Source organism: Anas platyrhynchos, chromosome 28, assembly GCF_047663525.1.
Source record: "Anas platyrhynchos isolate ZD024472 breed Pekin duck chromosome 28, IASCAAS_PekinDuck_T2T, whole genome shotgun sequence".
NCBI lineage: Eukaryota > Metazoa > Chordata > Aves > Anseriformes > Anatidae > Anas > Anas platyrhynchos.
In genome coordinates, this window is record NC_092614.1 from 4,570,288 (window position 1) to 4,596,057 (window position 25,770).

The 25,770-nt window shown below is 39.7% G+C and overlaps 2 protein-coding genes across 2 annotated transcripts; both read right to left on the bottom strand.

Annotated features, from left to right (window-relative positions):
- Positions 1 to 310: 310 nt before the first annotated feature.
- On the bottom strand, positions 311 to 8,172 carry LOC139999680 (cytosolic phospholipase A2 gamma-like). The gene is made up of 4 exons (XM_072028864.1): positions 7,692 to 8,172; positions 6,500 to 6,654; positions 3,447 to 3,615; positions 311 to 1,712 (listed from the first exon to the last, which is right to left on the bottom strand). Exons 1-4 carry the CDS (start codon positions 7,747 to 7,749, stop codon positions 1,543 to 1,545), a joined length of 552 nt encoding a protein of 183 aa, XP_071884965.1. The 5' UTR covers positions 7,750 to 8,172; the 3' UTR covers positions 311 to 1,542.
- A 1,406-nt stretch (positions 8,173 to 9,578) lies between these two features.
- Positions 9,579 to 23,336, bottom strand: LOC119714114 (cytosolic phospholipase A2 gamma). Its single transcript, XM_038168881.2, has 9 exons — positions 23,215 to 23,336; positions 21,038 to 21,157; positions 20,052 to 20,194; positions 15,902 to 16,094; positions 15,535 to 15,658; positions 13,126 to 13,266; positions 11,900 to 11,953; positions 10,278 to 10,355; positions 9,579 to 9,718 (listed from the first exon to the last, which is right to left on the bottom strand). The coding sequence occupies exons 1-9, from the start codon at positions 23,224 to 23,226 to the stop codon at positions 9,588 to 9,590; spliced, it is 996 nt and encodes a 331-aa protein (XP_038024809.2). The 5' UTR covers positions 23,227 to 23,336; the 3' UTR covers positions 9,579 to 9,587.
- Between the last annotated feature and the right edge of the window lie 2,434 nt (positions 23,337 to 25,770).

Below are 25,770 nucleotides of genomic sequence, written 5' to 3' on the forward strand. Positions count from 1 at the left end.
AAAACTTGTCTAGGCAGATATAAATGCTGGTTCTTGACAATGATATTTTAGGCACATAAATGGAATGCATAAGGTCCTACCCAAAGGCAATACATACAGAAATCTGTCTTGCACGTCTTACTCAATGCCCACATCATGAGGACAAACACCACATATTTTGAAAAGTTGGGAGGAGGTATTTTAATCCCCAGAGGAAATGTAAAACTTGATTAAGTGGATGTGTGACTGCAGTAGGTTAGACATACACACTTTGCAACTCTTTTTAAGCCTCATTTATTTCTACCTGGTTTAGCTATAAAGAAAATAAACATACTGGTCGGGGAAGTACAGATGTCGGTGCATTCAAGTTTCCCATTTTCATTCCTAGATATTTTTTCCCCTGACTAATTGTATGCTGTGACCAACAAAGGTGAAGCTATCCTAAAGTATGGACTCATACACTGACAGTGTGGTTGCCTTGACTTACAGCTCCTGGTAAAAGTATAGGAGGTGCTTTTCTTTTCTTACCAGACTTTCAAAAAAATTGTATCCTGATCTGTCCTTGCTGGTATAGGTGACAGAGGTACAAGCCCTTTTTGGTCTTGGCTCAGCAAACCATGTTGAGAATATGCAGTTCCATTGCAAAACAGCACTGAAGATGTTTAGCATGTCAGTTATCAAATGCATAAGGATTTGCAAAATGGTTCTCTGTTGTGGCAAGCTGCGCATCTGCCTGTCTCTGTGTGTGTGTTGACAACTCATTGCCAACAAAACCTTTGTTTTCATAGTGTTTGGATACACCTTACCACTGATCTGGTAAGCAAACATGCGTAAGCAAAAATCCATGGAGTACTAGCTTAAGCACATCTACATACCACAACGAAGATGCCTGAATTCCAACTGGAACTCGTTCAAAAGAAATTATTCTGAGTTTAATGAAATAGCATTTTTCCTGTAGTGCTATTGTTGATTTACCAACCTGGTTACACATAATCACACAGAATTGTTTATGTTTGACAGGCTCTCTTGAGATCCTGTAATCCAACCCACTGCATAAACGGGGTCAGCTCAAACAAGCTGTCCAGAACCTTGTCTGATTGGGGTTTCAGTATCTCCACAGATGGAGAGTCCACAGGTTGTCTGGGCAACCTGTTTCCGTGTCTGACCAACCTCTCACTAAAACATTTTTTCTTGAGCTCAGATTCAATTTCCTAATTCTTTAAACTCGGTCTGAACACAAGAAAACACAGGAAAACACTAGTAAATTAAACACAGGACAGCTCTGAGGACTTTGACATTTTTTAATATCACAGGCATACTCGTCTAATGCCAGGATGTTATAGGCAATATTATTTGACTGGGACTATTCAGTGCACCATGGGACAAAGTCAAATACTTCTGCTATTGTGAACAATCTATAGGTCAGATATTTAATATTTGATCAGTTTTAAATTTTATACACAAGAAATGCAGAAAAATGAGCAGGTGAGAAATACAGAGTCATAAATTCATTATTCTGCACAGAAGAGAAAACAATCAAACAAACAAAAACTACCTTTGCATTCAGAACTTGTTTGTATGAGAGGAAGATAGAAGCCGTTGTATCTCTTGCAAAATTCTCTTACTATTATTGGACACATTCAGCTTTGCTTTTGCAAGGAGATCTTTGATGTTAGTCTCGGAGTAGGACATGTTAAAAGTAGAGAAATTACTTCTGTATTCTTCAATTTTATCTAGAAAACAGAAAACACTGTGTAAGTAAATGCCAAATATAAAGCTACAAGATCATCCAAGAAAAGCACGGACTTGTGGAAAATATTAATCCCTGAAGACCCACAAGTTTCACATAAAAAATTTTTATCACATTAAGATAATGCTGGAGCCAGCAACATGAGAAAGCAGAAATTCAATCACAATTTCAGAGCTACTTATTCGATCACCAGCTTTATCAGTTATCTAAGAGAGAGAGATAAATCTGCACCAACCTGTTCCTCATCAGTAACTATAAGGGAAACAGTAATAAATATCCCCAATTTGGATAGTCTAGCTTCTAAATGTGATATCTCCTCAACTTCTTTTTAATGGGAGGTCCACAATTTAATTAAAATGATCACAGAATCACAGTGGCCGAGGTTGCAATGAACCTCTGAAGACCATTTAGTCCAACCCCCCTGCTGAGCAAGATCACCTAGAGCACACTGCACAGGATGGCATCCAGGTAGGTTTTAAATATTTCCAGAGAAGGAGACTCCACAACCTCTCTGGGCAACCTGTTCCAGCACTCTCTCACCTTCACAGTAAAGAAGTGCCCCCTCACATTCAGACGGAACCTCCTGTTCTTCAGTTTGTGCCTGTTGCCTCTTGTCCTGTCACTGGGCACAACTGAAAAGAGACCGTCTCCATCCTCATTAAACCCTTTCCTCAGGTATTTATATACATTACTGAGGTCTCCTCTCAGTCTTCTCTTTTCCAGGCTAAGCAGGCCGCGTTCTCCCAGCCTGTCCTCATATGACAGGTACTCCAGTCCTCTAACCATCTTTGTAGCCCTTCTCCGAACTCACTTCAGTAGTTCTATGTCCCTCTTGTACTGGGGAGCCCAGAACTGGACACAATATTCCAGGTGTGGCGTCACCAGGGCTGAGTAGATGGGGATGATCACCTCCCTTGACCTGTTGGCAACACTTCTGAATGCAGCCCAGGATAGCATTGGCCTTCTTGGCCACAAGGGCACATTACTGCCACCCAGTCAGCCTGCTGTCCAATAGGACTCCTGGGTCCCTCTCTGCAGAGCTGATCTTCAGCAGGTCAGCCCCCAGCCTGTACTGGTGCTTGTGGTTATTCCTCCCTAGGTGCAGTACCCTGAACTTGTCCTTGTTGAACTAAATGAGGTTCCTCTTGGCCCATCCCTCCTGCAGCCTGTCAAGGTCCCTCTGAATGGCAGCACAGCCCTTTGGGGTATCAGCCACTCTTCCGAGCTTTGTGTCATCAGCCAACTTGCTGAGGGTGCACTCTGTTCCACCTCCAGGTCATTGATGAATAAATCAAACAACAGTGGACCCAGTACTGACACCTGGGAGACACCGCTAGCTACAGGCCTCCAACTAGATTCCGCACTACTGAGCACAACCCTCTGAGCTCTACCATCCAGCCAATTGCCAGTCCAACTCGTTGTCTACTCATCTAGGCTGCACTTCCTGAGCTTGATATAGAGAACAAACCAAAGATTACATAAAATCTTTTAGCCTTGAGTACAGACATACATTTATCTGAGGGAGTGAGGGTAAATCCTACATATTAACACCTGCACAAGCATCTGTTGATTATGACTAGAGCCTGCTCTCTTCCTTTTCTTCTGTGTCCATTTACAACATCACTAGGTAAAAGGGGACTCTCAAATGCTTGGTACAAGAAGTTGAAGATATGAAATGCAAGTACATAGAGACAAAATAGCATCAAATATATGTTACCAGAACAATTCACTTTGTTGAAGAGTGGAAAGTGCATGACTGTAGGGCACGACTTGTCTCCTCGAAAGATATAACAATCAGAAGGGCTTTCCTTGTCCATTTCCTGCTTCTCTATGTTGGGAAATGGAATACCATTTTTCTGGCAGTAGTCAGCTGCTTTCTCGACAGTCTGAGACACAAACAAGATAAAAGATGTATACAATTTCTCTGTTTTTGAAAACCTAGAATAAATCAATCCTATCTCCAGTAATAAAATTAATTTGTACCAAATGATGATAATTTCTTAGACAACAGTAAATTATAACCTAAACGATGCATAAAAATCAAAGTTTTCTTCAGTTCTCTGAGGAATTGACTGAATCAAGAATATAAATGAAAATCCAGCACTTGCTTCTGGAGTCACTTCTAGCAAGAATCTTTGTTTAACAAATTACAGCTACGTCCAGAAAGGCTGACACTGAAAGATATCAAAATTAAAGGGTCTTGACACCTATACAACAGTCTGAAGATATGACCAGGTTCACAAACTTTCAGAACAAATCTTGCTTTCCAAAGCAATCCTCCCATGCTTGCACTCTAGCAAAATTAAAAAGTCGCTACATGTTCCTCATGTGTATCTGACCATCAAATGGAGGCAACAACACTGTCAATTCAAGCCATACATAAACTTTAATGCTAGCTTAATTTTGAATGAAAGTATTGACTACGGTAGGTATCATTTTGGGAACTTGCACAAAATGAGATTTTCTGTGGTGTCCCTGAGAAAACTTATCCCCCAATGACTGAAGATTTCAGGAGGAGAAGCAACCTATGAGACTTTTTTCACTCTTCTCTGAATGTATTTGCAATGTTCTGCTTTGAGATAGTGCAAGGATTGTGAACAGCAGCCACTTAATTTAAACTTCTCGGATTAACTGGGTTCTTGCACAACTCATTCAAAGAATCCCTCCACAAAAAATGTGCTTTACAGTTAAAGATGGGTCCTGAGGTGTTAAGAACACTGTTAGCCTCTCCCACAGAGAGGCAGTTATTGATGCCTTAGTATTTATGTCATCTCTGGATTAGATTCTACAGATTTTATCACTTTTATTTATTACTGTTGGAAAAAGGTAAAGAAGACATGGCTTTTGTAGTCATAAAAGACAATCAAATGTCTTGCATTCAGTTGAATGATAGGAAATACTAATAAAATCTCTGAAAGCTAGCAAGTTCTTTTTTGAATCAAATTCCCCAAACTAATTCCCTAGACAAGTGTATTTAAATAGAAGCAATTACAGAAATAGTATTGTACATTTACCCTCACTTGTAATGCAACTTTTTAATAAAGGATAAAGGAAATGGAAGGAAAAAAAATTACACAAAGGGAAACCGAGCAAATTCTTACAGATACAGATATGAGGTCACCTCAGAGGTAATATGAGGTATTTTGCCGTAAATACTATCTATTAAAAGGTATTCTGCTCTTGCCTATTTTGTACATCGAGTAGGTGTTTCTGCTTTTCTTATCTAGACAATTAATTTTTCCAAATTCTGTTTACTTTATTCTTGATAAGATGTGAGTTGGCAACAATGAGAGGACCAGATCTTTTCCCTGGGCCCATGAGTTTCATTTAGTCTCAGGACTGGGCCTTCAGCCTGTGTCTGAGCTACATCCTAGGTGCACTGGTCTCCTACTCATACTCAGCCATGCCTGTACATTAGCTCTTTTGGTCTGGACCCTGACCCATAGACTGACTTCCTAGCTTGACCTTGGAACAGTGTCACTGCGATGGACGTGCCCAACAGTAACTAGGCTGGTTACTGGCACCAGAGCTGATACTTTTCTGCCATCAGTCCTGATCCATACTGACTCCCCAGACTGACAATGCCCTCAGAAATATGTTTTAACTTCTGGGTAGCCCTGGAGTGGTCAGGCAGCTGGACTAGATTCTATTCTATTCTGTTCTGATCTGTTCTATTCTAATTTCTATTCTGTATTTCTACTCTACTCCACTCTACTCCAATCTAAATGCCTACTGTAATATATGGCAATCCAAAGCAGCCAGTGCTTCCTGGTGCATTGACCTCCACTGTCCCTGAAGTGACCACACTGAAAAGAGCCAGAGAAGCAGTTAGAAACATAAAATAATAGAAATAAAAATAAATGAAAACCATATCTTCCCTGCTCATTCAGTAAGGAGTTTTTGTTTAGTTTAGTATTCTTCTCCCTCCTCATTCCCCCCACAAAATAGAATAAAACAGAGTTAGAAACATAAAATAATAGAAATAAAAATAATTTTAATCAATATCTTCCATGATCACTATCTAAGGAGTGTTAATTTTTTTTTTTTTGTTGGTTTCACTGAGAGTTTAACAATTGTTAAACAATTAACAGATGTTTAATTGTTAATTGTTTTGTTAAACAATTGTTAAACAAAAAACAATTAAACAAAATTGTTAAACAAAAAACAATTTCATATTGTTTTAATTGTTTCAAAAACCAGCACAAAAATATCTAGGAAATACTCTTGCTGTGTCATCTTTGAAACTGGTTGAATTTCTTCTCCTTTCTCTTCTCCGAGAATTTTCAGCCTCTGCACTTGCTGCAGACTTTTTTGCTGGTGAGACTATTAATACCACATTTCCTCATGCTGCATACCTGAAGGATCTCTTTGAAGAACGTCATCAATTACTCTTAAGGAAGGAGTAGCATCAGTTACCCACACAAAAGTTCTGACCAGCCTTAAGGAAAAAAGGGAGACTAAGAAAATTGTGAGTGCTCTCTTTGTTGCTCTTATGCACCTTTGATAACCTGATAGCTTGATAACCTGAGAGTATATCATCAAATACCTGTGAACAAGACAGATAAAGTGCCTCAAGTTCTAAAAATAGATGTTTCTGCCAACTGCCTTGAAAAAAAATCCAGACAACATGATGGTCAGCTTACCAGCCTGTCAGAATCCATTTACACATTCCTTTGAAATTTGCTTTGTTAATGATTATAATGCATTTATCCAGTCTCCAACTTAATCACCCTCAAAGTAGGCTCACCAAAGAGATAACCACATACGTACCTCAAAAGGATCTTCGGAGCTGAAGTCAAAGGAAAGGATAAGATCTGTTTGACGTTGTGCTCTAAGTACCAGAGGATAGGCAGAATTTATTGCCACGCCAGCATCAATCAAGGAGATGGTTTTGTTTTCGACCAGGTAAGAGGACTGAATTTTAGCTAATCCAATGAAAAAAAAAAAAAAAAAAAAAAAGGCAATGAGATTTCATGAAGACAAATATGAAAATACGTATATATATATATATATATACATATATATATATATGAACAGCCCCAAAAGAGTACATCAGACTTTATTGATTATGCATCCCAAAAATATATAGGAACCTGCATCTCTTGCTCAACCAGATGACCAATGTAGATTCTGACAGGAGGAATCTACATCCATTTGAGCCACCTCTTTCTCTGACTGTGATCAGTTTTAGACCAAAATTCCTGATGATCTTTTAGAAGAGATTATGCCCCTAGAAATATGCACTAGTCATTTTAAGATAAGATCTTTGAGGGAAAAATGAACAGATGAGCTAGTTCAAGATCATGACACAAATATATCTGTCTACATGAAGGTTTCTACTTTTAAGCCAGGTGCCCAAACTTCCATTATTTTAAGTGAGCATTCAGTTAGTGCAGGTGATAGAATCTAGAGACTCATTTTACTGTCCATTAGCCAGGAACACAACTCATTTTTATTAACTTAGTTGTCTCGTTCTACCTCCTCAGTCTCCTTTCTTTGTCCTCCAGGTTCTCCTGCAAATGGGCACAGGGGTTCTGTAGGTTTTCTTTTGTACTTTTCACCCTAATGTTTTAGTCCCCTGAACTCAGGGCAGTTTGTGTGATGTTGGATGCCTGTGTCTATGTGACTGAATTGAGCTACTATTTTATGTGTCTGCAATGATATTGCAGGTCTGGATTCTAGTAGCATGAAATAAAATTCTGTTTGTGACTTGTTTAGTTGCTGCCCACAATGGGATGCTATTAAGAGAAGGTGGATCTTGGAAAGGAAAGTTATCTAACTTACTGTATTAAAAAAAAAAAAATAAATGGCAAAAACAGTTTTATTGGTTTAACATCACACAACCACAGCGTAAAAGCTCTACCAGATCCCATGCATTCTGCTCCATCAATCAATTCAGATAACATAACCAGTTTGTATTTTTTGAATCTTAAATAAAAAAGATTTCATTGGAGTTTCTTACGGCACTTGTAAAGGAAGTTATTAGTTGTTCCCCACATCCAGTTTAAAATACACTCCATTGTTTTAGTCAGGATCCTGAAGATACTCTGTAAGTCAGCTAAGAAGAGATAAAACAATTTAGAACATAGTTGAATCTAGACAACTTCACTTTTTGACTGGTGCAACAAAATCTGGTGAAGATGCATCATGTCAGAAGAACATACATGCTGATAGTATACAGCCAGCCTTAGTGCCAAGGCCCAAGTGAAAGAAAAAGAACCAAAGAAAAAGAACCAAACTTTTCACTAGTTCAGATAATTAACATCAGTCAGTGGAATCTTAACCCACTTGAAACAGATTTGAATAAGTCAGTCAAGGCCTGATCTTTTCTGGGCCCCTTGTAACATTCTTGTGGCTCAGAGAGTGTTCTTTCTTTTAATTTTCTTTCCAGCTGAAAGTCCCATGGATAAAGTGAGAGCCAGGTTACAGCCCAGTAGAACAAACTGTGCAAGGAGGGGAATATTGGCAGAAAACCATGAGAAATCCAAGTGATCATGTGAGAAAATGTGAGAAAACCAGCTCAATGTGATAATTTGAAGGACTGTATTGGGCAAAGACAGGCCAGGTGTGATCTGTGTACACAGTCCTTGGAACAAGCACCGGAGATTAAAGAAACAATGGCCATATTTAATCTCGTAACACCAACCAATTTGCTCCAGAAGGAGTTGGCAAAAAGCCGCCCATACACAGTGGGTGATGGAACTAGCAGAGCCCTGGGTCTACACATGTGATATATCAGCTTAACATTGCAAACGTATTCTAGGAACTTCAACGTGAAATTCTTATTTGAAATTTACTTGTGTCTTGCTTAGACCTCTTCTCGGTCTTTTTAAAAATAAATCCAAATAATCTTCATTCGACTCATAGTCCAATAAATATTGTAGATATAAGCTAAATGAGTTCAGTTACTTAAAACTTTAGTGCTAAAAGTAACTAAAAGTTACTCCTATCTAAGCAGATAAAAGAGTGGAGATTTTGATTAGCTGCCAAAAATGCTTGCTATAGGATTTCTTATTTCATGACTTTTTATTTCAAAATGTCTCTAGTGATGCATGTTGCAAATAATACTTGAGAGTACGGCATGCTAAGTAGCTAACAGAAAACCACTGAGAAATCCACTCTTCAACATATACTTCATCAGTTTTGAATGCCTGAGAAGTACAGGTTCACTCTGGAACAAGAATAAATGGGAAACTGATTGTTCAGGATTAGGCCTCCTAATTTATTTACTCAGGAAGGCAGATTCTAATTACTTTCACGAGAACAGAAAGCTTTATGAACATTGAAAACTGGAATATCATTGATACATTCTATAGTATAATTTTCACTAGATCATCCCACAATGACCTTACATAAGATTTACACTGGAATTTATGTTCACAATCCTCCAAAGATGGATTTTTTTGAAAGCACATACGATATAAAGAGCAATAAAAGATATTAAAAATGAAATAAACTTGCCATGCAATAATCGTGATATTTCTTCTGGAGTACCTTCTAGTCCAAGACACTCTGAAAAAATGAAATTGTGAAAAAATGAAAGGAAAATGAAGTGGAGAAAAAGCTAAAAGCCAGTGACATTAAAGAAACAAATACACATCAACTTACATGACAACTTTTTCCAACAAATGCATGTGGGCTTTTGTAATAAATCACAGGATTTGTAGAAAAACCTGTGAATTTTTCTAAATGGGGTGGGGAGAGCATCACCATTACGGTAAGCATTAATGTGCAATACTTGCCTCTAAATTCCTTTTCTATTTCTTTGCACAGATTAACACAGCTCTCTATTCTTCCCTCCTTTGTTTTCATCACACAAGTCTTATGTACTTTAAGGCACATTTATTAGGATGCACATTCACTTGCCTGACAATATTTTCAACAATTTATTGAAGACTTCTTCAGGATCTCTCCCACTTACGGCACACGGCTGAAGTTCTAGTAGAAGCAAAGCAGCCTGAGAAAACTCGGTGGTATTTGATATACCTTCTAAAAAAGACAAGATAGAAGTTACATCAGGGTGGAATTTATCTTAACAGGCATCAGCATGGTGGTATTGATCTAAGTAGATGGTAACTAACATGAATTAGTGAAGATGTAGTCATTGTATCAGATGGAATCTGTAGAAAGCATGCCCTCATTTGTCTTATCCTAAAGAAGTTTAAACTGGTGAGAGGAACCATGTAGCAAAGTGAATATTTCTCCCTGCTGACAATAAAAACATCTAACACTGAGCTTTTCACATCTGGATGGCTATACAATCATACCAGTATAGAAATAGTCTTTGTTTTCATTCTGGAAGAAAAGCTCCATGAAACACAACAGCAGGAGGAGTAGCAAAAGTTGGAGTAAATGGGAATTAGTTACGTGTTGAAGACCTTACAAATTATTACATGTGTGAGAGGGGGGAAAAGGCCTGGATTTCCTTGTACCTTGCCTGACAATCCTAACAGTCCCCTAAGGGATTACATGTGGAAAGCAAATCAGAGTGTTTAATTTAAAAAAAAAAAAAAAAGGCGAAAAAGCACAAAGACTCACAATAACCTACCATGACCATATCCACATGGGCTGCATGTCCTCGTCTCACAGGAACTTAGTAACCTTCGTAACAACCACTCGATATAGTCTTGAAAGAAATAAAAAGATAATTAAAGTAAGAATACCCCTTCTCATAAAATAGTCACTGTCTTTCCGTAAAAGACATCAAGAAATCTAGCCTTGCACTTAAATGTAAATGTAAGTACAGTTCCATTTTAGATTCCTTGAAAGATCTCCCCTGTCTTCTGGCAGGCACTCTAGAAGAGCACTATTCTCCTACTGGTTCTGTTCATCACTCATAGATCTGTGTTTTAAGTGTCAGATAAAGAGTGAAGCAAAGAAGGACCAAGTAACTCAACTTTATGCATGTCCTTTGCCACCAGGATTCCTGCCTGCCTCCATTTCAGCAGCAGGTCCACATTTTACCTAGTCTTCCTTTTGATGATTATATACCTACAAAGCCCTTCTTGTTGCCCTTAACATCCCACACCAAATGTAGTCATGATTGACACTTCAAGTCTCAATTAGCAGTATCTTTAATGCCCATGTGGATGAACTGTGGAGGGTGATAACATCAGGTTCACAGAAGAAACAGCTATATTTCCGTACGTTCATGAATCCAAGCCCTCAGCAAACCTCTCCAGACAAGAGAACAGTTGGGTACACGGAGGTGTCTACTCACTGTGGCACAGAGTCTCTCAGTACTGTAAATTACCGCTTTCTTTTGTAGGTGGCACAGGCTTATTTGACACAGAGTTTCATTTGAGACAGAGCTCAGACTCTCATTCTCCCAGTCCTTCCTCTTTTATAAGAGTTCTAAATCTATTCTTTAATTGCAAATTTCCAGGGGGAGCAGGAGCTTTCTTCTTAGTGCCAAAAGCTTCCAGCTTGTGCCAGATCTGACCAATCTTTTTCTTACCATCTCTGATGCTGTGAAGCCTGCTGACCTCCTCCCACAGACCCTCTACTTTGAGGCACAGGTCCTCAACAAGCACAGTTCTCCTGCAGCTGGAAGACCATCTCCTGTTCCTGAGCCTCAGTAAAAGGTTGCAAGCACTCCCTGCAGTCAGAGAGATTAATTCTCCTTCTATAGCTCCATTTTGATTGAGGACTCTTAATATTATCAGCAGGTACTAGAAACCATGCCCTGTCACGTGTGGCTGTGGTTGCTGATGGTGTGGATGCTGTCCTCAGTACAGCTGCTGGCCCTTTTCTGTGTGCCCTTTTGTGTGAGCTGTTGTGCAAACTGGTGCATCTGTAGAATGCTTCTGTAAGTTGTGTCTTCGGGGTAGCTCACACAGGGAAATACACACTAGGCTGAATGATTCTTGTGTTTTATGTCTTGTTTTTAAATCAGAAAGATTTCAATATTTCATCACAAAATATTCTTCCATTCTTGCCACTCTCCATAAAAGTATTTCAAACTACCTCCACCAAATTCCTTGTGATTCTACTGAATGCTGAGAGAAGGAAAAATGGGGTACCAGTAGAGCTTCTGTTAGGCATAGCCATGTTCTTGTTTGAAACTAGAGGACTGCAAGGATTACTCAAGGGTAATTTGAAGTATATGCTCAATTTTAGCAGATGCAACAAGTAATTTGAACACAGAGGCAACAGAAAAAAATAGAGTACCTCGTATAGCCTTTAGATTTTCTTCCATGCTTCCCAAAGCACTCCCCCATAAGCCTGAAAGAAAAAAAAAAAGAAAAAAAAAAAAAAGAAAATGTAGTTAAAGTGCTTGTTTTATGTTTGTCTTACTAAGATTTCAATCCAAGATTGCCTTTCAATAGTACACTCCTCTTACCTAACTTTCAAAACCTATAAGGTAGAAAACTAAATCAAAACTACTTGCTTGGTTTTCCCTTATTGTCCACTGGATTATACAGCTCAAAATCTGATTTATTCCTTCTTCCTCATGCCAGGTCTACAGTTCAGGGGGCTATTTTTTTAATTATTTTTTATTTTTTTACATTAAGGCCAGTATCCCATGGCAAACACTGAATACTCTCACACTGTAGAACTCTTGGTTGAACACTTCCCTGGACAGACCCCACACATGAGCCCAGAGCCATAAGTACTCTTCATTTCTTCACTGTGTTTTGATTATTTATTTTTTTTTCTGTCTGAATTAATTAAATAGCCAGAATTAGAGTGGATTTTCTGTTTGTTTGTTTGTTTGTTTTGTTTTGTTTTTGTTTTTGTTTTTTTCCTAGAGGGAATGATGCCAAGCGCGTGTTCTGAGGAGACTGGGGCATGAAGTGATTAAATGCAAGATGTGTTTAAGGGTGATACACATATTTAGATGTGTCATAGACAAGTGAGATGAGATTTGCAGCTGTAGGTAGGGAATAAAAAGATTTGGCACCTGGACTGAAACAGAGTGAAACAAATCAAAATAATAGGGGGAACCAGTCCTCACAGGGTGCATCTGATTTGGGAAGCATCACTCCCTGTAAAGTAAACATGCTGAGATTATAAAACATTTAGACAGTTAGGCTGGGAATATTTTACTAACTTCATTAATCTAGGATGTAGGTCTCTAATTTTCCTTAATGACCACATAAAACTGGTCAGTTTAGGTAGTGGAGAGTAGAGAGGTATTCAGATGTTCCCATTTGGACGTTTAAAGAGAGACAAACTGGTCTCCAGAATTCTCCATTATAATGCATGCATACGTAATATATACACACAAATAAAGTACAATAATAGCTACATTATTATAACCTGCAGAAAGATACAGAATAGTATACCTGTTTATATATACATACATATATATATCCATATATACCTGTATATATATACAGAATACAAATATATATAGATAGATAATTCTGCAAAGAAGAATCAGGAAGATTTACCTTGCATGTAACAAATGTTTTTTTCCTTTTTCTTCTCCATCAGTTTACCGTTTTCAAATTTACTTCCAAAGTTCTCTGTACTCACAAAAGCACCCAAGGCAGTATATCCAGCCTCATGTGGAGTGAATTCAAACCAGGTCCCTGAGAAAATCAAAGAATATTGTGTTTTGTCACACAATATTCAGAAGTATAGCTGACCTCACCGTCCCAAGATAGCATTCAGGTTGTTTTTCTTTTCCTTTCTTAAATCACCTGACTTTATCTGACAAAGATGAATTTTCATATGGGGAACAAAAAAGTCGTAGCATGCTATGCCTGCTGCTTGTTATGCTCTTGATATCCTTTATAACCTGGCCTCCAACTACTATACCTGAAAGGTCTGGGATTCCTGCAGATCATCCGTCAAATTGTACAGCTCTGAATAAATCTCTCAGATGTGCTCATAGGCCTCTTAATGCTTATAAACTAAGAGAGTCCTTCTGCTCATGTGGCGTGACTGCCCTAATACACTTTAGTGTCAGTGAAGAGAAGAGAAAAGGCTTGATTCAAGTACCTGCATATATGTTACCAGGGACTTATGGTACCAGGGACCTATCCTGAACTGAGTCATCTGCCTGGAGCTGACTGTTATGATGTAGGATGGAAAGGAAGCCCATACTGTTATAGAGGAGTAGGTGAAGTAGGCAGAGTATGGTAAGACTGAGGCAGGGGTTAACCACTCTGCTGCTCTGTGCTACGTGCTCTGCAATGAAAGGGTTAGACCTTCTGCCTAGAAGTTAGGACCTAACCACTTTGTCTCTGCCCAGAGCTATAAACGTTGGCCTAAGAACTTTCATCTGATGGGCTGGGAACAACAAACAGATTATTTGAGAGAAACACCAAAATTCCTGTTTTGAGAAAAAATCAGCTTCAGAGAAGATCAAGGTCTCAGGAACACATAACAAAGGATTGGTGCCAACCCAAGGCCCACACCTGTCCTGTGCCAAAGCTCTGTTTTGCATGGAATAAGGGAAGATGTTTTGCAGAGTTGGGACTGCTGTAACAATATGATTGTATATGTTTGCATAGTGCTTTATTGCAAATCGTATATAAACTACTGCAAATTTTGTGTGTGTGCTCTCTCCCGCTCATTTCCCTAATTGAGCAGCTGTCTCATGATCATGACTAAATCTGACTAAAAACGTTTACTAAAAGGAGGTACAAATTCCCCCTGTGTCACAGAACATCCCGAGTCACTTTTGTGACAAAAGGATTCTCAAATGTGAATAGAGAGAACTTTACAAAAGAACTGAGCCCCTCTGAATACTCAGATGGAGGCCAAGGAGTTCTATGATGGCACCAAATGTCTATATTCCAGCTTCTACATTGTGGTGGTGCAGACCCTCCCTCCACCTCACTCCCTCACCTCCAGCAACTCTTCAATGTCAGGATTGCCATTGTTACAAGTGCAGTGAGTTGGGATGATTAGGCACTCCCTAACTTAACCTGGAACTCCTGCTACCTGGCTACCTGAACTGTACAATCTGGAAAGTACTGGAATTGTATGGTTGGTTTGGCAGCACAAGGATTACCTAACCTGAATTGTGGCCAGAATGGAAAAATACTGACCAAAGCCATTCATCTCACAGTCCTATAAATACCGGTCCTAAGCAAAAAGCCCCCTTGAGCTCTCCAGGACCACAGTGGGCTGTGACCTAGGATCTTTCCCTGAGAAGGGATGCCTATTAGGGCAGACTCCTTGAGGTTCAATGATTTTCTGCTGAATAAGCTGAGTCAGGCGAGGGTGAGTACTTCAACAAAAGAAAAGTACTTGATCGCGAAACTCAATGGGTTGAGTTTAGAAATCCCCCAATCCCTTGTTGTATAGAAATCACCAGTCCCTTGCTCTACAGAAATTACTAATACCTTGTGTGTGAGCACTGCTATTTACAAATCTTTAACTAAGTCACTGTATGGACTGCAGCAGACGCTACTGACTTCTTCTATTAAATATGATAATGATTAACTAATGATAAAAAGCTGCTAAGGAAAAAACAAAACAAAACAAAACAAAAAAAACATAAAAACTAATTTGTGATTTACCGTAAAGGAATTCATACATCTTAAATTGCTGCTACATGAGACCTGCATAAAATTTAATCTAAAACCTACATTTTGAAGATCTATTTTATTGATGTCTTATCTAATCTGTTTAGTCTATTCTGTTCTGGAGCTGTCTCACTCTCCTATCATGCAAGAGACCTTTACAGAATGTGATTCAGCCCCTGGAAGTGCCTCTTTTTCTCCATCATTTGTCAAAATGGGGTTGGGTATAAGCACAGTTTCTGTCTGCCATTGCTTTAAGGGAACCTAATGGTATTTAAGATATCTGATGGTATTTAAAATACAGTAAGATGAACCCATATTTACCTGGAGAGCTTGCACCCGCACACGCTTCATTCAGTTTTTCCTTATCCACTGCTGCGTAAATTGGGTAAGGGTTTATTCCACTCTCTGAGGCATCCTTGTAATCAGTCAGCTCCTTCTCATCAAACTGAAAAATAAGTATGAACATCAGTTGTTGTTCCTCTCTTCTGTACTACTGGGGACAACCCCACTTTGGAGAATAGAGTTGGATTAACCTCTCTACCTTTACATATCTAGAGATCAGACATAATGCTCTAAAATGTTGCTTCAACTTATACAACTCCTCAAAACATTCACCAAAGTCAAATTCAGTTGCAATTACTTTGAGATGTTCAAAACATTCCCAAGGTGTTTGTAATTAGTTTCTTACCTGATGCAGTATTTTGTATACAACACAGGTCCAGACATCAGTGAGTGAGTAATTTTCATCTTCTGATGACTCCTCTAAATAGTCTATTGCCTTCGAAATATCCCAACTGTCCACTGTGAGAATATTGATCAGATTCTCTTCCAGGGACAATTTTTCTGACCATTTAGAATCTGTATACAGCATGGACATGCACCTTTTAAGGAGAAAGAAAAATCTGTTTTCTAGTAAAGAGGGAAATGAATAGAGCTTTGATTTTTTTTTTCCTTTCGATGTGCATGCAGATGTTGGAATGATTTAAAAAATGTATGTGAAGAAAAAGAACTCATAGGCTTCTCCACAAGCAAGGAACTTTGCAGCATAGAAGGATATCATTGTTCCTTGATCATTTGCTTCCCACTTACATTCTGATAATGTCATTTAATTAGTTAGATGACATGAAACTGAATTTCAGGTGGTTACATGCCATTTATTTAGGGTAAATTGCTGTAGGAATACAGATTTTGCATAAATCTTTAGTGGGAAAGATGTGAAGCCTGCTAAGAAACAGATAATCCATTAAAGAACATGGAACAAACTTAAGTAAAATGAATTACATCATGTCACCATTTTTACAAACTTGTGAAATTTTTAGTCTGTTATTAGGACCAATAAATTTGGTACATTTGCAGTGTGGCATCATATCCTACTAAAATATCATCTCTGCTAACTACTTATAGAGATGTGAAGGGTTCAGACTGTTCCAAGACCAACTCTATGGCCCTAATAACACCTAATAAATTAAGGTGTATAGAATTACTTTCTTCATCAAGAGCAGCCTGTTGTCTGTGTGTTGACTCTGCACAATGAAGATCATAAAATCATAGAATCATAGAATATTTTGAGGTGGAAGTGACCCTAAAGATAATCTAGTTCAATCTCTCCCTTTAATGGGCACAGACAACTCCCACTTGATCAGGTTGCCCAAAGTCCAATCTGGCCTTGAACATCTGCAGGGATGGGACATCCACAACTTCTCTGGGAAATCTGTTCTAGTGCCTCACTACTGTAATAGTCAAGCACTTCATAGAATCATAGAATTATTCAAGTTGGAAAAGACCTCTAAGGTCATCTAGTCCAACATTTAACCTAGTACTGACAAGTTCACCACTAAGCCATGTTTCTAAGTTGTGCATCAAAATGTTTTTTGAAGACCTCCAGAGATGGTGACTCAACCACTTCCCTGGGCAGCCAATGCCACACAACCCTTTCAGTAAAGAAATTTCTCCTAATATCCAACCTAAATCTCCTCTGGCAAAGCTTGAGGCCATTTCCCCTCATCTTATCACTTGGTGTTTGGGAGAAGAGACTGATCCCCACTTCATTACAACCTCTTCTAAGGTAATTGTAAAGTACCATAAGGTCTCCCTGAGCCTTTTTTTCTATACACTAAATAACCCCAGCTCCTTCAGCTGCTCCTCATAAGACTTGTTCTCTAGACCCTTCACCAGATTTGTTGCCCTTCTTTGGGTTCTCTAGAGCCTTCACCAGCTTTGTTGCCTTTCTTTGGGCATGCTCCAGCACCTCGATGTCCTTCTTGTAGTGAGGGGCCCAAAACTGAACACTATGTTCATGGTGTTCATACCAGAGATGGGTACAAGGGGAAAATCACTTCCCTAGTCCTGCTGACCACACTATTTCTGATACAAGCCAGGATGCTTTTGGCCTTCTTAGCCACCTGAGCACATTGCTGGCTTGTATTCAGATGGCTAGTGACCAATACCCCCAGGTCCCTATCTGCCGGGCAGTTCTCCAGCCACTCTCCCCCAAGCCTGTAGCACTGGTTGGAGTTGTTGTGCCCCAGGTGCAGGACCCAGCACTTAGACTTGTTGAACCTCATACAGTTGGCCTCAGCCCATCAGTCCAGTCTATCCAGATTCCTCTACAGAGCTCTCCTACCCTTGAGCAGATCAACACTCGTGCCTAACTTGGTGTCATCTGAAAACTTACTGAGGGTACACTCGATTCCCTCATCCAGATCACTGATAAAGATATTGAAGACAACTAGCCCCAATACTGAGCCCTGGAGGACACCACGAGTGACCAGCCTCCAACTGGATTTAACTCCATTCACCACAACTCTTTGGGCCCAGATACCCAGCCAGTTTTTAACCCAACAAAGCATACACCTGTCCCAGCCTTGAGTAGCCAACTTCTTTAGAAGAATGCTGTGGGAAACAGTGTCAAAAGCCTTACTGAAGGTGAAGGTGATGTGGTAGACCACATCTACAGCCTTTCCCTTGTCCACTGAGCACATCACCTTGTCATAGAAGGAGATCAGGTTTGTCAAGCAGGATCTGCCTTTGATAAACCCATGCTGACTGGACCTTGTCAGGGCCTGATCAACCCTGGGCCAGAGTTGTCCTGCAAGTTCTGTGTGATGGCACTCAAGATAAGCTGCTCCACAAGCTTTCCCAGCACCAAACTCAGACTGACATTTCATCTTAATATATCTAATTTAAACCTACTTCTTTTAGTTTAAAAACATTATGCTTTGTCCTATCACTACACTCTCTGTTAAAGAGTTCCTCTTCAGCTTTCTCATGAGGCCCTCTTTAAATACTGGAAGGCTGCTGTAAGGACTCCCTGGAGCCATTTCTTCTCCAGGCTGAACAACCACAACTCCCTCACCCTGTCTTTGTAGAAGAGGTGCTCCAGCCCTCTGATCATCTTCGTGACTCTCTTCTAGACCTGATCTAACAGGTCCATGTCTTTCTTATGTTGGAGCTGAATACTGTTCTCTAGATGGGGTCTCATGAGAGCAGAGAAGAGGGAGAGAATCACCTCCTTCAACCTACTGGCCATGTTTGTTTTGATGCAACCCAGGATATGGGCTTGGCTTTCTGGGCTACCAGCACACATTGCCAGCTCCTGTTGAGTTTTTCATCCAGCAACACTGCCAACTCCTCCTCGGGGCTATTATCAGCCCATTCACAGCACAGCCTGTATTTGTGCTTAGGGTTGCCCAAGACCAGAAGCAGGACCGTACACTTGGCCTTGTTGAACTTCATGAGGTTCAAAGAGGCCCACCTGTCAAGTCTGTCTAGGTCGTTCTGGCTGGCATCCTATCCGTCTACTGTGAAGATGTTTGGGATTACTGCAGACACCACATAGGGCTCCTAACCACAGATAGTGACACTTGAGGTGTAAAGTGTCCAAGACTTCCACAGGAGCTGTAGACCTGTGTCCTTGTGAACCACCTGAAGAAAACCAGAATTTTCTTCTATAACATCTAAGCTGTTGCTATAAGTCTATCTTTACAGATCATAAACCTATCCCCTTAAATAAAAGAGAAGGCTAGGTGTATATAGGTGTACATACAGGCACATGTATTTAGTTGTCTAAATTAAGTGTGCAACAATCCATGCATGTCGCTGACAATGGTGCACACAGACTTTAAAGTAAAATGGCTCCTGTTCCCAAATGTCGTTTCTTTCCATTGCATAAAAGATACATCTGAAAAGTAAATCAAGTACAAAATTCAAGAGAATAACCATGCATATATATAACGTTATTTAACGTGTCATGTGTTAGAGACATCACTACAAATTTAGTAGATTTGATGCAGTATATGTAGGAGACCCAGTGCTTTTCCCAACAGGCAAGGGGCAGGCAAAGTAGGTAAAATGGTACTAGGTGTTTACATTTATGCACCTTGAGTCATTCACATACACTCGAAAGATGTAGCTAAGTTTTATAGGCCCTTTCTAAACGTTACATAACCTCTATTAAACAAGCCCCTTTACTTCTGAGTAGTATGGTACCCAGAAGTTTTCAATATTTTCCTGGCTGGTTGTCACTTTTCTGCTCTCCTCATCACCATTAACCTCTAAATAAGGGGAATTATAGCTTCAAGAAGGTAAGACAGAGTTAGCTTAATTGAGAGGCTCTTCCTCTCTAGGGATGACAGATCAGTCTTGCTGGACTGTAGGTGATATTATAAGTATTTCCTGTGCCTCCCACCCCTTTACAGGCCACATCTCACCTGTTCATCAGTTCATCAGGTTCATCAGTTGTGAGCCCCATACAGGGTTCTGAACAGTGAAGAAAGGTCATATTGCTACTGAATCTATGAAGCAGTTCACTACTATCACACCAGTCAACAGGTACCTACCAAGTGGATCCTGACACCCCACACAGATACATGACAGCATCCAAGATATTCTGATTTTTCAGCTCCACCAAGGTTCCCAGCAGGGCTATCATAGCACGCAGGCCTCCTCCTGATCCCAGAACAACAATGTTAGGTACTTTATCCTGAGGAGAGGAAGACAGAAAACACCAGTACATAAAGGTTAATCTTGATGCACTCTTTTTAGAGCAAAGGCTTAACAAACAGTCAGGGATAAGGGCCCTTGAAGTTCTCACCTCACCTGTTAGTTTTGTTTAGGACACATTCCATAATCTACCTGCTTTCCCCTATTTCTCTTTTCCCTTTACATAACGGTCACAAATTATATTCTCCTTTATATTGTCCCACCATGAATGAACCGCACTTGTCTTTCTGATACGCAGTTTTGTTCTGACTATGTTTCTGTGACGTTGCTTCAAAATATAACTGTATCTTGAGAAGTATGTACTGTGTTTCTCTGTTCCCTTTCCGTCACCAAGACCTTTATTTTTTATTTTTTTTCCAAAAGTGAAAGATAGAACTATTATAGCCAGCCAAGACATTTCTAAAGACACATGCTGTACTGCATTTGACTAGATTAGAGTCAACTTTCTTTATAGAAGCCAATATGGTGCTGTATTTTGGATTTGAGGCTAGAGTGGTACTAATAACACACCAATAATTTGACTGTTACTGAACAGTGCTGCCACAGCATCAAGACTCTCTCTTTCGCACTCCACCCCCCGAAAGCAGGCTGTGGGTGAGCAGGAGGCTAGGAGGCAGGAGGCTAGAAGGCAATATAATAGGTATGGGACAACTGACCCAGATGGACTAAAGGAATATTTCATACCATGTGATGTTGTGCTGGTTTTGGCTGATATACAGTTAATTTTCTTGAGGTCAATAATTTGACCTCACTTCAAATGACAGTCTGTGTTACATCATGGGAGTGTTATCCTTTTTACCTTAACATGATTGTCAGTGCTTACCTCATCAAAATGAACATCAAGTAATTCATGCAGGCACGTCTTCACTCTTTCTCTTCTCTTCTGAATGGCTTTTATCTCACCTTCTGAGAGATCGCTAGACACACGAACTTCATTATCATTCTGGCATAAAAAGTGAAACACATTCAGGGTAAAACCATTTCTCACTACATAAAAATTAATATACGGTATCCATACATATGATCCAGCTCTCCACAGACTAACCAATGTTTACCCTGATTTAATACCTAACATCATCAAAAAGAAGATCAGAGAACTCATTTTTCAAGTATACTTTAAATAGAGGATAGAAGGGGCAGAATTCTTGTTGAAACAATTTATCAACTGCAGCCGAATTCAACAATTGATTTCCTTGAGTCAATGATATATCTTTCAGTTAAAAACAAATGTCTAACTGGAACTAATGATCATAAAGGCCTAAAGAAATATAACTTACCCAGGTTTCTCTTATAGATCTGATATATGTTTGTGGCAGCATTCATTTCACTTAAGTTTACTTCATTTCACTTAGATTTCACCCTGAGATCTACATACCTGAACATAATAGAGTCATAGAATCGCACAAACACTGAACAGTTTTGGTTGGAAGGGACCTTTAAAGATTGTCTAGTTCCAACACTCGTGGCGTGTCTGGGAAGACATACCTTCCACTAGGCCATGTTGCTCAAAGCCCCATCTAAGCTGGCCATAAACACTTCCAGGGAGGGAGCATCCACAATTTCTCTAGGCAACCTGTCCCAGTGCTTCACCACCCTCATTGTGAAGAATTACTTCCTTATATCCAATCTAAATTTACTCTCTCTTAGTTTGAAAACCTTGCCCCTTGTCCTCTCATTACACACCATGGTAAAGCATCTCCCAATCTTTCCTGGAGGCTTTCTGTAAGTATTGGAAGACCTCTATAAGGTCTCCCTTTATTGCTCTCTCCTCTTCCTTAGAGAAGGAGACTTCTTTAATTCAAATAACCCCAGCTCTCTCAATCTATCTTCATAGGAGAAGTGTTCCATGCTCTGATCATTTTTGTGGTTCTCCTCTGAACTGTCTGTAATAGGTCCATGTCTCTCTTGTGCTGGGGGCCACAGAGCTGGATGCAGTATACCTAGCAGGATATCATGAAAGCAGAAGAGATTGGGAGAATCATCCCCCTTGATCTGCTGGCCATGGGCTTTTGATACAGCCCAGAATAAAATTGGCTTTCTGGGTTGTAAGCACACATTACCAGTTCATGTCAAGTGTTTCATCCACCAGTACCCCCAACTCCTTTTCTGCAGGGCTGCTCTCAATCCATTCATCACATAGTCTGTATTGATATTTGTGATTGCCTGAACCCAGGTGCAGAACCTTACACTTGGCTTGGCTGAATTCCCAAAATAGAACCCTGAGGGGATGAGACACCACTCATCACTGGTCTCCACCTGGACATTGAGATATTGACTGCAACTGTTTTAATGTGACCATCCAGCCAATTCCTTATACACTTAGCAACTCCATCTCCCAGTTCCCTCAGCATCCCTGGATGCAACTCATCAGGCCCCATCAACTTGTACATATTCAGATTCTGGTATCGAACCTTGCTTTCTCCTACAGAGGTGGGACTTCATTCCCCCAGGCCCTGCCCTGAGATTCTGTGACCTGGCAGGTATTGAATGAGCAGTTGCCTGTGAAGACTGAGGCAAAATGTTGTTGAGTACCTCAGCCTTCTCCATGTCAGTTATAGCCGTTAACATTTCTTGACATTAACACTAATGTCCCTTAACACCAATGGAGAGAAACAACCTCTTCTAGAATACCACTCCTGAACCATATTTCATACACTCCAGAGATACTGTTGCACTGTTCCACTTCACTATGAAATGCATTCGTGATTAGCTCATATGTAGAAATCTATGTTGCAGATGTTTGCAGTCAGTGAGATGAATCCTATCCTTGCTCTCATTTATGTTTTGGAGGTTTATCTTTTGATATTATCTAGACAGGAAGACTCAAAAAATTGAGGTTAGTCCCTACAAATACTTTGCAGAGTAACATATGCATGAAGTACATAGGACATCCATTTTCAAAGTCATTATTACATAAGTGTCATAGAATATGGACAATGAAACAGACAGAAGAAGAATTAGAAAATAGAGAGGGAAACTAGGGTAAGGGAAAGAGCATACCTTGGTAGCCATTGAGATGTCTGTCTTGGTATCCTATAGATCTTTGAAAAAGGTATGAAGAGCAATGTTTTAGTTCAGAGTAAATTTGCAACTGGAAAGGAGCTGAATTTATTACTTCCAAGTGTGCTGGGGGGGGGGGAAGAGGGGGGGGGGGGTTGGAGGAAGAAGAAAAGTAATGTTTAACACAAGGATTGAGTAATTGTCATGTTGCATCATGCTAGTCACCACAAATCCTAGGGATTCATGATTTACGGACTGGTGGCTTTGGTTGCTCCACCTTAGCAACACTGCCCATATTCCCGTAACTGCCATTGAATGTTATCATTTGAACAAGACTTATTATGCTAAAAACATTCATAAATACTGTGTACATCCAAAGGCAACAAAAAGACCAATGTTAGCCTAAATAAGTGTACAAGTAGTATACTACTACTGTATAACTGATTAGGATAACATTGGTCTTTTACTAGCTATTAATGGTTAGTTGACTCAGATTGATTTGATAATTTAAATCAGAAAACTGATTTAAATTATTATGAATTCCCAGCATTCTGCTTCTTAAAAAGAGAATGGAAGTTTTATGATAAAGCATGAATAACCCTTTGGTATAACACCCAAATTTAACTACCTAATTTCAAACTTAATCAAAAGGTAATGAACAGGTGTGCACATGTGTACACAAAACAAACTGAAATATTCATAGAATCATAGAATGGCTTGGGTTAGAAGGGACATTGAAGATCATCTAATTACAACCCTCTTGTCATAAACTGAAATGCCACCCATTAGATCAGGTTGCTCAGGGCCTCATCTAACCTAGTCTAGAATACATCCAGAGATGGGGCATCCACAACCTCTCTAGGCAACCTGTTACAGTGCCTTAACATGCTCTAAGTGAATAATTTCCTCCTGATCTCTAATCTAAATCTCCCCTCTTTTACTTAAAGACAAACAAACAAACCAACAATCAAACAAAAACTCTTACCCTGTCATTATCTCATTCGGCAAAAAGTTGCTCTCCACATTTCCTGTAAGTTCCTATTCTACCCTTTCTAAAAATGGGAGTGATGTTTCCCTTTTTCCAGTTACCATCAAATTCTCCTGACTGCCAGGACTTTTCAAATATGATGGAGAGAGGCTTGGCACCTACATCAGCTGATTCCTTCAGTACCCTAGGATGTTTGTATCAGGCTCCATAGACTTCTACTTGTTTAGTTTCATCAGGTGGTCTCAAACCTGTTCTTTGCTTACAGTGGGTGGGACTTTCTCTCCCAGCCTCCATCTATAGGTTCAGGGAAACGAGAGTCTTGGGAAGCCTGACTGGCAGTGAAGACTGAGTCAAAGAAGTTATTGAGTACCTCAGCCTTCTCCGCGTCTGTTGTTACCAGTTCACCCTTCTCATCCATCAGAGATGGTACACTCCCCTTGGCTTTTCTTTTCTGAGCAATGTACCCATAGAACCCCTTCCTGTTATTCTTTGCATCCCTTGCCAGTCTCGGTTCCATCTGTGCCTTGGCTTTCCTTATCCCATCCCTGCTCATTTGGACTGCATCCCTGTACTCTTCCCAGGCCATGTGTCCTATCCTATATATTCTAGTTCCATGAATCATTATTAGAGAATGCGAAGTGGGATATCACTATGTTCCTGCCTACTTCTTAATTATCTCCATCAGGATCTACAAGGCCACTACCGGTATCCAGTAGAGAATTAGTATGTCCTAGTATGGCCATGCTTCAATATTCATTTTTGCCTGGTATCATGACTCATTTTTCCAGCAGCAAATACGGTTTTTCATTAATATGAGAAGTATAACACTTTGTCAACCAGTATATAGCATACTATACTGATCACAGCCAAATCCTAGGATAACAACATTGTAAAAGAGGGTCACCGTTTAACAAACTGTATAAAACATAATCATGTATTAAGTCAGTAGTTTCTGTGTTGGCATGTCTATGCATAGACAGATGTACTCATCGAATAACAAAATGGATGATCACTGCAGAGCATTCAGCACTGTCAAGGTCCTGCAACCAAAGGTTGTAAAGCCCTGGGTTTTGCAATGCAGACATGGTAAGCAATAAGCATCATTTTATTGATTCTTCAAGATGCCCAGGCATAAGATGTAACTTGGCACAGCAGTCTTTTCCAACACTCAAAATGAGTCCTGGCATCCTTTTTTAAAAATTAGGGAGGAAATTAAGCATGTGCCCACTGTTACCACTGTAACTGTCTGCACAAAACTCATTGCTTGCTTCTCCAGTTACTTTCATCTGGTCTTGTTAAAAAGCACATGTGGAGAAGCAGTTTCTGGGGTTCTTCCTAAGAAGGAAACAGGAAATTCAGCTGCAGTTAAAAAGAATATTTTATGTACCAGGAAGCTGTGAATGAGCTGACTATAACAGAAAAATCAAGGCTGTTTTCAACACACCTTATTTCAACACCCTCATATATCATACTGCATACTGGGATGTTGTTTGTGGTTTTGCTTTCCACATTCTTGGTCCCTTTCACTTGGAAAAGCAAGTTCACAAATATCACACCCTACATTGCAA

Excerpts from the sequence above, each read along its gene's own strand:
- LOC119714114 (XM_038168881.2), bottom strand. Across the intron at positions 20,195-21,037 it reads TTGATGTTCATTTTGATGAG|GATAAAGTACCTAACATTGT; the intron begins GTAAGCACTGAC and ends TCCTCTCCTCAG. Across the intron at positions 9,719-10,277 it reads CCCATGTGGATATGGTCATG|AAGGTATATCAAATACCACC; the intron begins GTAGGTTATTGT and ends TGTCTTTTTTAG.
- LOC139999680 (XM_072028864.1), bottom strand. The coding sequence starts at position 7,749 with ATGGAGTGTATTTTAAACTGGATGTGGGGAACAACTAATAACTTCCTT. Across the intron at positions 6,655-7,691 it reads TAACTTCCTTTACAAGTGCC|CTAAAATTCAGTCCTCTTAC; the intron begins GTAAGAAACTCC and ends TCATTGGATTAG. Across the intron at positions 1,713-3,446 it reads CAACAAAGTGAATTGTTCTG|ATAAAATTGAAGAATACAGA; the intron begins GTAACATATATT and ends TCTGTTTTCTAG.